The 16,421-nt window shown below is 42.2% G+C and overlaps 1 protein-coding gene across 3 annotated transcripts in view; it reads left to right on the forward strand.

Annotated features, from left to right (window-relative positions):
* Nucleotides 1–16,421, forward strand: part of scai (suppressor of cancer cell invasion) — a 171,117-nt gene that overhangs the window by 26,188 nt on the left and 128,508 nt on the right. For all 3 annotated transcript variants that reach the window (XM_077542791.1, XM_077542793.1, XM_077542792.1), the window contains exons 3-4: nt 5,474–5,569; nt 15,725–15,811. In XM_077542791.1, coding sequence (XP_077398917.1) covers nt 5,474–5,569; nt 15,725–15,811 — 183 coding nt within the window. The remainder of the gene's footprint in view (nt 1–5,473; nt 5,570–15,724; nt 15,812–16,421) is intronic.

The raw sequence follows: 16,421 nt of genomic DNA on the forward strand, positions 1-16,421 counted from the left end.
CCAAATTGAGACGATTGTACATCAGTAAATATGGCCATGCTGCACCTCCAAAAAAATTGTGTGACCAAATCCTGTGCAGTGCAACCAACTGAAAAAAATTGTTTAAAAGTTAGTGTAGAGACACCTGCACCAACCCCCCCTCCTTCGACAAATTAATTTATGTCGGCCCCACCACTACGGGCACAACGTGAGGAAAAAAAAATTAATCTACCGATTTTTCACAACCCAAAGTTCTCCTGCCCCGCTGCAAACCGGCCCCCCTCAATGCCTCGGCTGCGCCTAGAAATTCTGTCCATAAAAGTTATGAACAGAATCGGTGACAACCTCACATCGGCAAACTTGGCCAACTCTCATTGGAAACAAATTCAACTTACTGCCGGCAATGCGGACCAAACTCTGACATCGGTCGTACAGGGACCAAACAGCCAGTATCAAGGGGCTTGGTACCCCATAGTCCTGAAGCACCTCCCACAGGACTCCCCGAGGGACACGGTCAAACGCCTTCTCCAAGTCCACAAAGCACGTATGCACTGGTTGGGCGAACATATGCACTGGTTGGGCGGACTACCATGCACCCTCGAGGACCCTGCAGAGGATGTAGAGCTGGTCCACTGTTCCACGGCCGGGACGAAAACCACACTGCTTCTCCTGAATCCGAGATTCGACTTCCGACGGACCCTCCTCTCCAGCACCCCTGAATAGACCTTACTAGGGAGGCTGAGGAGTGTGATCTCTCTATAGTTGGACCACACCCTCCGGTCCCCCTTCTTAAAAAGGGGGACCACCACCCAGGTCTGCCAATCCAGAGGCACTGTCCCCGATGTCCACGCGATGTTGTAGAGGCGTATCAACCACGAAAGCCCCACAACATCCAGAGACCTTAGGAACTCCGGGGGGATCTCATCCACCCTGTCACTGAGGAGCTTTCCAACCAGCTCAGTGACTTCGAACCCAGAGATAGAGGAGCCCACTTCAGAGTCCCCAGACCCTGCTTCCTCAAAGGAAGACGTGTCGGTGGAAGTATTCTCCCCACCGATTCACGACGTCTGGAGTCGAGGTCAGCAGCACCCCTTCTCCACTATACACAGTGTTATCGGCGCACTGCTTTCCTCTCCTGAGATGCCGGATAGTGAACCAGAATTTCTTCAAAGCTGTCCGGAAGTCGTTTTCCATGGCCTCACTGAACTCCTCCCATGTCCGAGTTTTTGCCTCAGCGACCGCCAAAGCTGCATTCCGCTTGGCCAGCCAGTATCTGTCAGCAGCCTCCAGAGTCCCACAGGCCAAAAACGGCAGATAGAACTTCTTCAGCTTGACGGCATCCCTTATCGCTGGTGTTTACCAGCGGGTTCGAGGATTGCCGCCACGACAGGCACCAACCACCTTACTGTTCCAGCTCCGACGTTTGGGTCTGCCCGATCGGACCAGCATCTTACCCCGCCATCAGAGCCAACACACCACCAGGTAGTGATCAGTTGACAGCTCCGCCCCTCTCTTAACCAGAGTGTCCAACACATGCGGCTGCATCCGATGACACGACTACAAAGTCGATCATCAAACTGCGGCCTAGTGTGTCCTGGTGTCAAGTGCGCATATGGACACCGTTGTGTCTGAACATGGTGTTCGTTATGGTCAGTCCGTGTCAAACACAGAAGTCTAATAGCAAAACACCGCTCAGGTTCTGATCGAGCCAGTCCAATCACGCCCCTCCAGGTCTCACTGTCATTACCCAGAAAGGGTGGGTACTCGGAGCTGCTGTTCGGTGCATAAGCACAAACAACAGTCGGAACCCGTCCCCCCACCCGAAGGCGGAGGGAGTTTACCCTCACGTTCACCCGGGCAAACCCCAACGTACAGGCGCCTAGCCGGAGGGCAATGAGTATGCCCACACCTGCTCTGCGCCTCTCACCGTGGGCAACTCCAGAGTGGAAGAGAGTCCAGGCCCTCTCGAGAGGAATGGTACCAGAACCCAAGCTGTGTGTGCAGGCGAGTTCTCAGCCTCGCACACCAGCTCGGACTCTTTCCCTGCCAGAGAGGTGACATTTCATGTTCCCAGAGCTAGCTTCAGTAGCCGGGGGTCGGACCGCCAAGGCCCCCGCCTTTGGCTGCCACCCAACTCACTGTGCAGCGTCTCCAGTGATGCGGACTATGTATCGGTCAGTTGTGGTAAAGAAGGAGCTGAGCCGAAAGGCAAAGCTCTCGATTTACTGGTCGATCTACGTTCCTGCCCTCACCAATGGTCACGAGCTGTAGGTCGTGACCGAAAGAACAAGATCCCGGATACAGGCGGCCGAAATGAGTTTCCTCCGCAGGGTATCCGGGCTCTCCTTTAGAGATAGGGTGAGAAGCTCGATCATCCGGGAGGGACTCGTTGTCGAACCGCTACTCCTCCGCGTTGAGAGGAACCAGTTGAGGTGGCTTGGGCATCTAGTTCGGATGCCTCCTGGACGCCTGCCTGGAGAGGTGTTCCGGGCATGTTCTACCGGCGGGAGGCCCCGGGGACGACCCAGGACACGCTGGAGAGACTATGTCTCTCAGCTGGCCTGGGAACGTCGTAGGAGCTGGCTGAAGTGGCTGAGGAGAAGAAAGTCTGGGCTTCCCTGCTAAAGCTGCTGCTCCTGCGACCCGACCCCGGATAAGCGGTAGATGATGGATGGATGGAGAAAATATTATTATTGTTGCATTTAAGTTGAATTTATTTGTGGACCAAAATTACTACTCCCCTGCTGCGGCCCTCCCAGCACGAAGCAGAGACATGTCCAACCCTTAACAAAAGTGATCAAAAGCGTGGAGGAGTTGGCCAAAGTTGAGAGATAAAGAGGACCTGAAACAGCAACTCTGTATTCTCTGACCCAAATGGAATTTATTGACCCTGATAAGGACTGTTACAATAACAGGATGAGAAAGAATTGTTACTACATTGAAGATTAATACATCAAATCAACTAATTCGGACGGGATATGTTTTTCACAATATGCTTTTCTGACATTGCTGTTTGTTTTTATGGAGTGGAAGAATCCACTGAATTATTGTCAAGAATCAATCAATTCTATGTGGTGATATTAATGTTAATTTGTAAAAGAAAAAAGGAAAAAAAAAACAAATGGAACTGGCCACAAATGACACGTGACATGCACTCAAGATGATCCGATGGAACGAGTGCAGACACACACGTTCTGGGCTGTTTGTGTTTATGAAGTGGAAGAATCCACTGAGTTATGGGTGAATTATTGTCAAGAATGAATTACAAGCATGTAATTCTATGTGGTGATATTAATGTTGATTTTTAAAAGGAGAAAGGAGAAAAAAGTGCAAGAAAATTCTACAGTTATATAACCAGGCAGTAAACTGAAGTAAACGCTAGGGGACTGGGGACTGATTTACCAATTCCAAACGAATGGAACTGGCCACAAACGACACGTGACTTTGATGGAAGTCTGATGGAAATGAGTACACTAAAAGTGTACTTAAGTCAATAATGATGATAAGTAATGATTACATTCATTCAATATACATTCATGCATGAATTGAAAATACTGAATGAAAATCATACTGCAATAAATGTTAAAAAAAATATTTCCAAGACATTAAAAAACATCTAAAAGCATCGAGTGCAAAGACAATTTAGTATGGATCGGTATCGGCAGATACTGAATACAAGGTATCGTATCAAATCGGTAATGAAAAGAGTGGATCGGCGCATCCCTAGTACCGATAGCAGACACATTTCTTGGTATCGGTCCCCGCTCTTGTGGCCGTTTTCCAGTCAGGAACTAAAGGCTGAAATGGTTATTTTGCATTTATTGACCGCCACAGGTACCTCGAGTATGAAAAATCCGAGAGCTTTTTCCTGCCTCGAGTACTCGTTTATTTAAGGCTTTAGCGTAGCAGGTGCACAGGCTACGCAATAGGTCAACTACTATGGCATTGATTAATCTGACAGAGCAAATTGCAAATGCCATCGATAATAAAGATGATATAATTGGAGTCTTCATTGACCTTAAAATAGTCTTTGATACAATTGACCATAAATTGCTTATAAGAAAATTGGAAAGATATGGGATTAGAGGAAAAGCCTTGTCATGGATAACTGATTATCTTGCAAATAGAAAACAATATGTGCAGTTACATGAAGTAAAATCTGAATTAATAAAGGTAATATGTGGAGTTCCCCAGGGGTCAATCCTTGGTCCTATATTATTTATTTTGTATATAAATGATATATGTATAGTATCAGAATCATTTAAATGTGTACTCTTTCCGGATGACACCACTTTGCTTTGCTCCGGGAAAGATTTAACAGAGCTTCTGAAACAGTGCAAGTGGAATTAAATACTTTGAAATTATGGGGTTTGACATTAATAAGTTATCATTCAATATAAATAAAACAAAATTTAGATTATTTGGATATCGTCAGACCCATCATCCAGTACAAATTATGATTAACAATATTGAGTTAAAAAGAGTATATGAAAATATTTTTTAAGGTGTTGTTGATAATAAACTGTGCTGGAAGCCGCATGTTAAATATATTCAAACCAAATTATCCAAAGCTAAAGGAATACTACATAAGGTAAAGTATATCTTTAACCAAAAATCTCAACACTTATTTAGTCATTTTTTAGTTCCATACATGAGTTATTTTGTGGAGGTTTGCAGACATACATATACATATTCTTAAATGTATATTTATTTTTTACTTATTGATTGTTATAACCAAATAAACTAAACAAAAAAAAATATGATGTGATAATATGTCTGAAAGGAAAAAAATAAAATTGAAAGTACAACTGAATGTCACACCCACGTAAGTAGGGCGAAATTCGTTCTCCACGTTTGACCTATCCCCTGAGGGAGCGGTGAGCAACATAGTGAGGGGCAACATAGTAGCTATTTTTTTGTTGTGAATTATTAATGTTTAATTGTTTATAACTAAAACATTGAAAATATCCATCCATCTATTTTCGTGACTCCTTATTCCTCACAAGTGTTGCGTGGGTGCAGGAGCCTATCCCAGTTGCCTTCAGGCAGTACATTAAAAATATGAAGAAACAATTTAAATGATTTTGTTTGATCATGGCCTTACTTAGGGTAATATTTGGTGTGCAGACCTGTACACGAGAAATATGTCACACACGTTTTTAATGCAAGTATACAAGGTTTTTGTTTTTCATTGTGTAATGTGGCTTGGCATGTCTACAAAATATGTACGTATTTGTAAATAATGAGAGACAAAGGACATGGTTGACCTACATGCAGCGCGAGCGTAAAAAGTCCACAAAGTTGACTGATATTGATTTTATTTTTGATATTATCTTCAATGGTCATATCTAGATAGCGATATGCTCACTATCTATCGTTCAGCCCTACCTGAGAATGAATCTTAAACAGTTTGGCGATTGCGTGATTGAATCATTTTGTGAATGCATATGATGATATTATTTTTCTGATGTATGCTTAAATCATTTTGCTGCAGAGACCTTCCTCAGTACGGACACAAGCAGTGGCAGTCCTACTTTGGGCGGACTTTTGATGTCTACACCAAGCTGTGGAAATTTCAGCAGCAGCACAGGTTATTTCCTTCACTGGTTATTTTCCATCTGTTTTTCCATCTTTTATTCTGTTTAGTTTCAAAGCTGAAATGTTGCTCAATTTGTTACTTGGTAATTTTGATAGGGTAATTTGATTACCGGTACATTAATTTTGCAATGAATGAAATAGCACAGATAATGACACCCCCTTATTTTACCAGCTTATATAAACAATTTCAAGATAAACCTTACCCCTTGTACATCCATCCATACATACATTTTCCGAACAGCTTAGTCCTCACAATGGTTGTGCGAGTGCTGGAGCCTATTCCAAGCATATACAGCAAAAAAACTATCTTGAGTGTATACAATTTTGACAATGTATAGTGCACATATGAATTCATAGTTAGTAGACATTCACTGTTATGCTATCCTCGCTCTGAAGCTTTGAGATTTCACCAGCTAGATAGCGAGTTAACGACGTTCCAAATAATCAGACTTCTTTTCCTTTTAGCCCTGTTTATTTATACAATGGCTTCTGGCCCTTACCCTTTCAGGTCATCGTAAAACTAGGAAATAAAGAAACAACCAATGTAGTATTATCTAACCATACACAACACACTATCATGCTAGTAGATAGTTACATTGCATATTCAGCAGTCTCTAATCTCCAAACACTATATAAACTAGACAAAGTGCATTTTCTGCAGAAATTGCGTGGGAAGGCTGAACGCTAAATTCTAATAGCTGAATGCTGAGATTTGAATGCATGCGAAATGCTTATGAAGTATATTGAAATATATATTTTGTGAAAATTATTAATTGTAGTTGAATGATAAATAAATAAAAAGAAAACTTGAACTGCAATCCGTCTAAAGTGGGATTTGAACCATCATTTTACAACTTGCCTTAAATACATGTATAAATCATATGCTTAATGATATTTACTGGTCAAAGCTCCGCCGTAGTCCCCACTGAGACTCAGAGGACTTGCTGTTATCATTGAAGTGTTCCGAAATGCAATTGAAGGATATCTTGCTGAATGCTAGAGTGAATATGTCATTGAAAATGAAAGGCTGTTTAGTGGGTTTATAAACTAGTTCATGGTGGGATTCGAACCCTCGCCTCCTGTTTACAGGTCAAAGCTCCTCCACAGTACCCACTGAACTTGCTTTCATCATTGAAGTGTTGTGAATCTGTAGCTCATAATGTTTAGTTCTGTGCATGAAAAAAAAAAGTGGTGAAAACTGGACTCGAACCCATTACCACATGCTCGCGAAATAGCGTTTTAACTAGTGCTGTCAGGCGATTAAAATGTTTTATCTAATTAATTATTTTCAATTAATTAAACTAATTAATATATTTTAATTTAATATCTGTTAAAGGTCCCCAAATAAATAATTTGAATTATAGGACATTACAAATTGTAGTGTATAAACTAATCAATTGAATACACCAAGATGACAAGATTTGAAATCTACATTTTTATTGTTTGTTATTGTAATTCAAAAGAAAAAGTTTAAGCACATCAACAATTAGGCCAGGCGTTATTTAAAAGATAATCTACACTTCATTTTTGTTAATTTTTTTTTTTTAACAAAATTTAATCTAAACTTTCACAAACTGAGGTTCGGTGTATCGATGCATGAGATCTAATTGCATAAATAACACTACAGAAATTTCTGGACTATAAGGTGCACCTGACTATAAGCCATGCTAGCTAAATTTAGGGAATACTGGAGTTTGTTACACATATAAGCCGCATCCAACTGTAAGCCGCAGGTGTTTTAATGTTACCGCACTGATATATGAGGGTTCCCCCTACTTTATTTTCCAAAATGAGGGAGCAAATTGTCTCTCGTCAGACTGTATTTGGGCTCACTTGGTTTGTTTTGCTCTGCCTGACGCCTTTGCGCTTCCTTTATAGTGCGCCCCCTTGTGATCTGATGGATAAGCCACACCTTTGTATTAGCCGCAGGGTCGAATGCAAGTGAAAAAAGTAGCGTTTTATAGTCCAGAAATTACTGTAATCACATTATAAATAGAAAATAGTTCTAATCCATCATCAGTATTGTACAATATAAATCTGTTAGACATGTCAATTAATTTATCAAAAAGCTATAATGTGCTAAAGTTGTGCAAAATTAGCAATAGCAGCATTAAACTAATTTAATCCATAAAAAACAATGTATTCTAAGAAAGAAGATGCTTAAAACACATACAGTTCAAAAAAATTCAAATGTAAAAAACAACAGCTTCATTCAGTAACGCGCTGTCAGAGTTCATTGTATTTCAAACAATCAAAGCTGGCTAAAACACCATGTAATGCATATTATAATTACTAACAGTGAATTATCAATATCATCAATCACTTCAGTGATTATTTTATACAACCATTTGAGAAACATGTCAAAGCAAATGCAACTGGACCCGTGTAAAGTTAAGTGGTCGGGAGGGCCGCAATAGAACCATAGGACGGCTAATGCTAAAAACATGAGTCACCAACTTGTCTTTTTGAATAAATGTGACGGTCAATCGACACAGTCCGGCGCTGGCAGTCAGCTCTACAAGTTAACAAGTAGGCATTAAGGTATTTAGGCCATAGCGGCGATATTTAAGATAGAAACTTTATAAAAACCCACCACGAGCAGCAACAAACGTACCCCTCTCGCGTGCCCTCGCTACTTCTGTACTCCGGCCCATAGGGAGAAGAGTCTAGCTGCAGACCATGGGCGAGTGGTGCTCTACCGGATACACGTGACCTTCAATTCTGTCTTATTTTTTACTAAGCCTAAACATAAATATAACGTTAAACATAACCATGATCTTCTAATCCATTAATCTCAAACTAATGTTAAGTAGTATTATTTGTATTTTTGAGTATTTTTGCTGTTTTAAATAAGACTGCTGTTGGCGCTTTTGTCACTACAGGAACACGTGACCACCATTTAAACACCAAAGTTGTAGTGCAGCGCCACCGATTGGCGAATGCAACATAGCGTAATTGTAGTACATCGTGTGTTATACGCTTCACGTTGGTTTGTCTGAACAATTAAATAAGGTGGATGGAATTTGATTTATATTGTGATGGAAATATTAAATAACAAAAACGCTAGCCTCGGCAGTTGTTTCGTTCTATTTTAAAATCCTAGAAACTGAAGTCCTTGTATATGGGGTAACGTTACAAAGAAATAAGCGCATAAGAAAGAAGAGAAATAAGAATAAGAAGTTCGAGTGGTTTTGATAAATTAAGGTTTGAGTGCTTTTGTTTTGTCCTAGTCAAGCACTCTTGAAATAAGAGGAATAGTTCGACCACTTCTGAGTAAAACACAAGGTATTTTTGTTCCATTATGGAATCCTAGAAAGAAGAAATCCTTGTTTTTGGTTTTACTAAGACATTAAATATACAAGGTGGTTTTGTTCTATTTTAGAATCCTAGAAACTGAAGTCCTTGTATATGGGGTAACGTTACAAAGAAATAAGCGCATAAGAAAGAAGAGAAATAAGAGAATAAGAAGTTCGAGTGGTTTTGATAAATTAAGGTTTGAGGGCTTTTGTTTTGTCCTAGTCAAGCACTCTTGAAATAAGAGGAATAGTTCGACCACTTCTGAGTAAAACACAAGGTATTTTCGTTCCATTATGGAATCCTAGAAAGAAGAAATCCTTGTTTTATGTTTTACTAAGACATTAAATATACAAGGTGGTTTTGTTCTATTTTAGAATCCTAGAAACTGAAGTCCTTGTATATGGGCTAACGTTACGAAGAAATAAGCGCATAAGAAATAAGAGAAAGAAGAGAATAAGAAGTTCGATTGGTTTTGATAAATTAAGGTGCGAGTGCTTTTGTTTGGTCCTAGTCAAGCACTCTTGAAATAAGAGGAATAGTTCGACCACTTCTGAGAAATTAACTCTTTCACTGCCAGACGTTTTCCGAAACGGGTTGTCCCCACTGCCAGCCGATTTAAGCATTTTGAGTGATCTTTCAAGGTCCACAGAAAATGTTGTGTTTGGACTATGGAAACACACATACTACCAAATGAAAGATTGGACTCTCATCTTTCATCAGAAAAAAAAAGTTTGTTTCTAGCTTATTCCGTTCTTCAGTAATCAACAATAGAAAATGGTAACTTTCACCGAAATTCTCTGTTTTGAAACAAAAAGTGGAGAAAAATGGCTTTTTGTGAAACGATGTTATTTCATGCACTTCAGTGAATTGTACACTTCTTTTTGTCCATGAATGATGCCACAAACACCTAAATAGTGCTTTACTTCTATAAAACAGTACCACCAACAATGAAAAAGTCTTTTTTTATAACAAAAAAAACTGTTTATTTACATAGAAAACAGTAACAATTTGACAAACTATTTACAAAGGTGTACAACAGTGCATGTGTGATTATTTACAATTGTGTGGATGTTTGAACTACATAAATTTTACTTTTGTGTGGTAAACAGTGTAACACTCGCCTGCGTGCAAGGGGACACTGCAAGATTTGCACCACAGCCTTGTCTCACTGCGAATGCCCCTTCGCATGCAGACCCGACACCTTCTTGCTGGCTTTTTTTTCCGGGAAGTAGCAGGCATGTGTTCCAGCGTGTGTTTGGCCATGTTACCATCAAGTCGGCTTTCAGGATCAAAATACGGTGACCTAGTATTTTGTCTGGCTTCCTCATGCTCTTCCATCCCAACTTCCTCCTGGTCTTGTGGCAACAGCCACCCTCTCACCACCTGCTGGATGAACTCCAAAAAAGGTTGACTCGTCCCATTTTTTTTTTGTACAATATGTAAGCATTGAACATGCATATTTGGAAAAGATAGGCAACAAACTTTTTGTGCCACTTCAACGTTTTCCGTGTGAATGGGTGGTACGAGATGTTTTGATCCATCTTGTCCACTCCATTCATCTTGGAATTGTAGTCCACAACACAAATTGGTTTTTCGAAAGGCACTTTTTTTTTTGTGCCTTCCGCCACACCTCCACTGTCCGCATTTCATCTTTGTGAAACGTTGTCACCATCCTCAACAAACGTTTGTCCTGCCATGCCACAATTAAAACATTTGTGTTGTGCCTTACCAGTTTCCCCCCCACCCCAAGGCCAGTGTTGGTTAGGCACGTTATCTCACTGGGTTCACCCCTGTTCTTCCTCAGCGTTCCACAAACATTGGTGCGCGCTGCCAGGAGACGTTCACACAAAGCAATAGAGTCATAAAAATTGTCCATGAATAGTGTGTACCCATTTCCTGGCAGACGATCCAGTAAGTTGAACACTGTATCAGGGAGAGAACAACTAATGCCAACATAGGGTTGCATATTGAAACAATAGCCGGTTTGGGAGTCACACAAAATGTATGATTTGATCCCATATTTGACCGGCTTTTGGGGGTTGTACACTTTGAACGAAAGACGTCCCTGGAAACTCATCATTCCCTCATCAATACAAATATTCCTGCCCGGTTGAAACAGTTCCTTGAACTTGTTTACAACGTGATTGAACACAGGACGAATTTTAAATAGTTTGTCGTCTGAACTGTGTGCCGTCTCGTTGTCGTTGAAGTGCAGGAAACTCCAGATGAGCTGGAAGCGGTTTCGAGGCATTGCGCGACTGAAGAATGGTGTCGTCTCTATTTCGTCCTGAGTCCAATACATTTCGATACTGGGCTTGTTTATATACCCAGTAAGGAATTGGAGTGCAAAAAACGTTTTGAGCTCAGACACAGACACTGGCTTCCAAGCACGACTCCTGCAGTGTGGCAGACTTTCAGCCCGTTTTTGCATTGACTGACGTGCAAATAAGTTTGTCTGATCAGCAATGTGCTGCAGAAGTTCGTCTGTGATGAAGAGCTGCAGGAAGTCAACTGGCCGGGTTGAATTCAGCTCTGCTGCGGCACCTCTTGGTCCTGGCTCCACAGTGAAGGGGAAGGAGTTTGGCTGCCAGCCTGCTTCATGCCAGCCAGATTTTTGGGGATCTGCAAATATATATCTATAAATATATATATTTACGTTTTTTCTTGGATCCACTGGTTGATGGACCTTTATTCTGCTCACTCTGAGGAGCGTCACTCTGAGCTGCAGCTGAAAGAAATATATACAATTACAATAATATCGAAAGAGCGTTTTCTTTTGTTGTTGCGGTGTATTGAAAACACTTTTTTTATACCTCTCTTTGTCGTCTTTGCAGTGGGACGTCGCTGTGAGCACGATCCACGATCTATGAATGCACATTCACGTTACACGAGGTGCTAGCAGCGTGCTAGAAAAGTATCTCATAGCAAGTTTGTGCTTACCTTCGACGTCTTCTGCGGATGAAATACTGTCCGAATCACTTTCTCCGTGGTCAGACTGTACCCACTCCTCCGAAGAATATCCATCGGACTCAGGATACTCTTCGTCGTCGTCCGATTGAACGTCCTCGTGCGGAGAAGTGCTCGGTCGTGCACCACGTTTTCCGGCGCTAGCACCGCTAGCCTCCGAGGCCTTAACACGCGGTCGAAGCTGCCGCCGCGTCAACGCTGCAACTTCGGCATCAACCTCATTGTCGCCATCATCATCACCTTCGTCGGATTGAACGTCCTCGCGTGCAGAAGTGCTCGGTCGTGCACGACGTTTTCCGGCGCTAGCACCGCTAGCCTCTGAGGCCTGAGGACGTGAACGAAGCTGCCGCCGCGTCAACGCTGCAGCTTCGGCGTCAACCTCCTTATCACCATCATCATCGCGGTCATCATAATGGTGCACTTTAGCACTGGTTGATGCTTCTCCTTTTCCAAAAAATCGATCAAGCGTGGTCTGCTTCTTACCGTCGGTCGCCATTTTTCGTCTCTCCTCAACTCTCGTCTACTCCTCGACGCTCTAGCCCCGCCTGGCCTTTTATACTACTGACGCCCACCCGATCTTGTCAAAAGAGAGTCATCGCTGCCCTCTAGGGGCCAAAAATAGTCCTTAGGCACAACAGACAGACTTGAAACTTTGACCAGACATGCGGGAGGGTTTCCTCTACCCGTTTCAAAAAAAAAAAAAAATCATTGGATGACGTCTTTTGACGTCATTGGCAGTGAAGCGTAGGTTTTTACTTGACGTCTTTAAACGTCAGTGGCAGTGAAAGAGTTAAGGCTCGGACACTTTTGTTTGGGAATTAGCAAGTGTCTTTGAATAAGGAAAGAGAAGGCCTATGTGAAACTGGTACCACAAAAATAAGTCAATGAAGTAACAAAAATAAAATAATAAATAATAAATAAATAAGGAAGTAAGTAAATAAATAAATAAAACAAAGTAAAGGGAAAATTTCATAGGGAAAGTGAATGGTTCAAATACCAAACCATTCTGAATAAGTGCGTGAGAGAGAATGATACAGGAATGCATGTGACTGTGTGGAGAGTGAAGAGAGAAGTGGGGGTGGGGGTTGAGAGAGAACAGGTAAAAAATGCGTGTGAAGTATGTGTGGGGGGGTGTCTGAAAAAGATAGAGAAGGAGAGAAAGAATTGTTGAATAACTGCTAACTGTTCATCGATCTTCAGCCTGTATTCGGATAACCAACATTCTCACTACCCGAAAGAAAACGAACACGCGAAGGAAAAGATCTGCCTCCAACAGAAGGCACAGGGTTGTGGAGCCTCTGGTCGACCGAGGAGCGCTGCGAGAGGACTGCTCCCACTCCGGAGTCCGATGTGTCAACCTCAACAACAAAAGAGTTTGGGATTAGGATGATTCAACACTGTGAATAAATGTTTGAGTTTGACAAAGGCGGACTCAGTTTCTGGGCTCCATTTAAACTGCACCTTATTTGACGTGAGCCTTGTCAGAGATCCTGCTCTCTGGCTGTAATTTTGTATGAAGCGCAGATAAAAATTTGTGAAGCCCAAAAACCGCTGCTTTCTTGTGGTTGGGGTTGGCCAGTTGATCACTGCTTGGATGTTTGCGGGGACTGCTCTTAAGTGACCCTTCTTTACAATGAACCCCAGGAATTGACTCAGAATGGAACTCGCATTTCTCTGCCTTCACATAAAGTCGGTTCTCCGGCAAGCGTTATAACGGCATTCTGATCTGGTGACAGTGTTCATTGAGATCTTTGGAAAAGATTAAGATATCATCAAGGTAGACAAAACAAAACTGATTCAGCATGTCTCTTAACATATCGTTTATTAACCGTTGAAATACGGGCATTAGAGAGTCCGAAGGGCATTACCAGATTTTAAGTGACCTAACGGAGTTTTAAATGCTGTCTTCCTCTCATCCCTCTCTGTGATCCTCACCAAATGGTAGGCGCTCCGGGGATCTAATTTGATGAACACTGTTGCAATCTGTAAGGGAGCGAATGCTGAATCCAATACCAGTAATGGGCATTTATCTTTGAACATAATGTCGTTAAGGCCCCGGTAATCTACACACGGACGTCAAGTTTTGTCCTTATCAATGAAGAAGAACCCGGCACCCACCGGCGAAGACGAAGGGCGGATCAAACCGGCAGCTAGTGACTTAGTCATGCGCTCCTGTAACACTTTCTGCTCGGGTTTGGACACCTGGTACAGTTTGGAATTTGGTAATGGGGCATTCGAGACAAAGTTTATAGCGTAGTCATATGGACAATGTGGAGGCAAGGATTGGGCTCGGTCTTTGCTGAATACTTTTTTCAAGTCATGATACTCGTAAGGAACGTTATTCAACTCAGTGACCTCGAAATTAGGTTTTCAGCGGACTTCAGGCAGTGGGAATGGCAGAAAACACTCCAATTCTCCGGGCTCCTCTCCAAAAACTTGGTCTCTCTTTACTGGCTCTATGACAGATGTCGCAAGCCCGGGACCGCCTCCAGGATCCGTTGGGACCGTCCCGGTGGCACGCGAGGGGTGCCTGGGATGCTCCATGCGACGTTCTCTCCACCGCTCTCTCAAGCTGTTGTCCAGTCGCATGGCGAGAGCGATGAGTCCTTCTAAATCAGCTGTTTCATCCCCGGCCGGGTCATACCAATGACTATAAAAATGGGACCCATTGCCGCCCTGCTTGACACTCAGCATTAAGGGTTGAAATTGGGGGGTTAGATCACCATATGATTTCCGAGCGCGGATGCTGCTGCTCACCGCTCCCTCAGGGGATGGGTCAAATGTGGAGAATGAATTTCGTCCCACTTAGGTGGATGTGACAGTCAGTGAATCTTAATCTTTATTCAGTGTTGAATGCGTTCACTGCACAACCCGGGCTCACCCCCATAGCAAGTAGGATTGTGAGACTCGGTTCGCGAGGTGAGCCCCCTGATGAGTCCCTGGACGAAACATGCGCGGAATCATCAAACTGCGTTGCTATTGAATTTAGCGCCTCCCTAATATCAGTCAAGGACTGCTCATAACGTCCAACCAACTGTCCCTGGGAGGCCAGGGCATGACACGGCTTATTTGAGTCTGTGGGATGCATATGGTCGGACAAATCTGTTATGTTCAGTAAGTGGATCCCAAACACGCAGACACAAATAATAGTTTTTACATGTATTTGTAAAACAAAGCTTCAACTGAAGGTGATGCAAGCAGATGAATCGTCCGACAAACAGAATGCGTCTTCCGCTGTTGCCTATATAGTCTGTGGATGACTCTCATGGGCTGCTGATTACATCAGGCAATTGCAACACAAAGGAACAGTCTGAGAGTACAAACATGACAGATTCTACCCCCACACAATTTCTCAGAGGTTTTTAAAACTCTGTATCTCACCATTTGATCTATTATTGACGGTTCACTCATCAAGTATGTAGTCCCCTCTGCTTTTAAACGCGCTGTGATCAACCACTTTTAAAGAAAACTTAGCTTGATCCGTCTAATTTTAATACATTTAGACCACTTCAAAACATACATTTTTTATTCAATTTTGGAAAAGGTGGTTTCTTCATAGCATTTCAATTTTATATCTTAAATCTGGCTTCAGAGCTGGTCATAGCACTGAGACATCCGTCCTATGGGTAACAAATTACCACATGTACTCAGACTTGTGTGGCTTTCAGACTAAAACACGGCATGCGTCCAAATCCAGAAAACATCACTCACACAAAATAATACAAGCACATTCCTTTCATACATCTCAATCAATGTGGAAATTATGGTATACTGGACTCCACCCTCTCCATGCCCCTACATGAAAAAAGATTGAATATTGATTGCAGTGTTTAGGGTTGATTGCTTCTATAATGACTATTTTTGTACTTTGTGTTTTTGACAGGCAGGTTCTGGACAGCCGCTATGGCTTGAAGAGATGGCAGATTGGAGAAGTTGCATCAAAAATTGGACAGCTTTACTACCACTACTAGTGAGTCATATGAATATTCACTATCAATATTATATAGATATAATAGAGGGTAAGGTAGATTCCAAGCGTAACGCCAGTAATTTAGACGGCAACTTAAAGTCAACATTCAATCAACTAATTGGACAATATGAAGTGCACACCAATGGGTCTTTGCCTTTTTTTAACAAAAGAGAAATTGATGCTTGATTGAGAGTCTAAGGAAGGTGGCCAGATGCAAATGAACTGCACTGGCTCCGTTTAATCCCAGATCAACTACAAAATTCTGCTGCTTACTCAAAAATGCATCAATGGATTTGTACCAAATTACCTCAAAGACCTTATCACGATAGAATACTACATCCGCACCCTCAGATCTTGAAACACGTTGCTCCTCCAAGTCCCCAATACAAGGCTCTCCTCCATGGGAGACTGAGCTTTTTGAGCAGCCGCACCGCGACTCTGGAACAGGCTACCTGCCCAGTTGAGGGCCACCCAGAGCCTGGACTTTTTTAAATCAGGCCTGAAAACCTTTTTATTTAGAAAGATCTATGACATTTAATCATGAACATGATTTTAATTTTTCTTTTCTTTTCTTCTCTGTAGTGCCTATACATGCCCATACATTGAAGGG

The sequence above is a fragment of the Vanacampus margaritifer genome, chromosome 14 (assembly GCF_051991255.1).
Source record: "Vanacampus margaritifer isolate UIUO_Vmar chromosome 14, RoL_Vmar_1.0, whole genome shotgun sequence".
NCBI lineage: Eukaryota > Metazoa > Chordata > Actinopteri > Syngnathiformes > Syngnathidae > Vanacampus > Vanacampus margaritifer.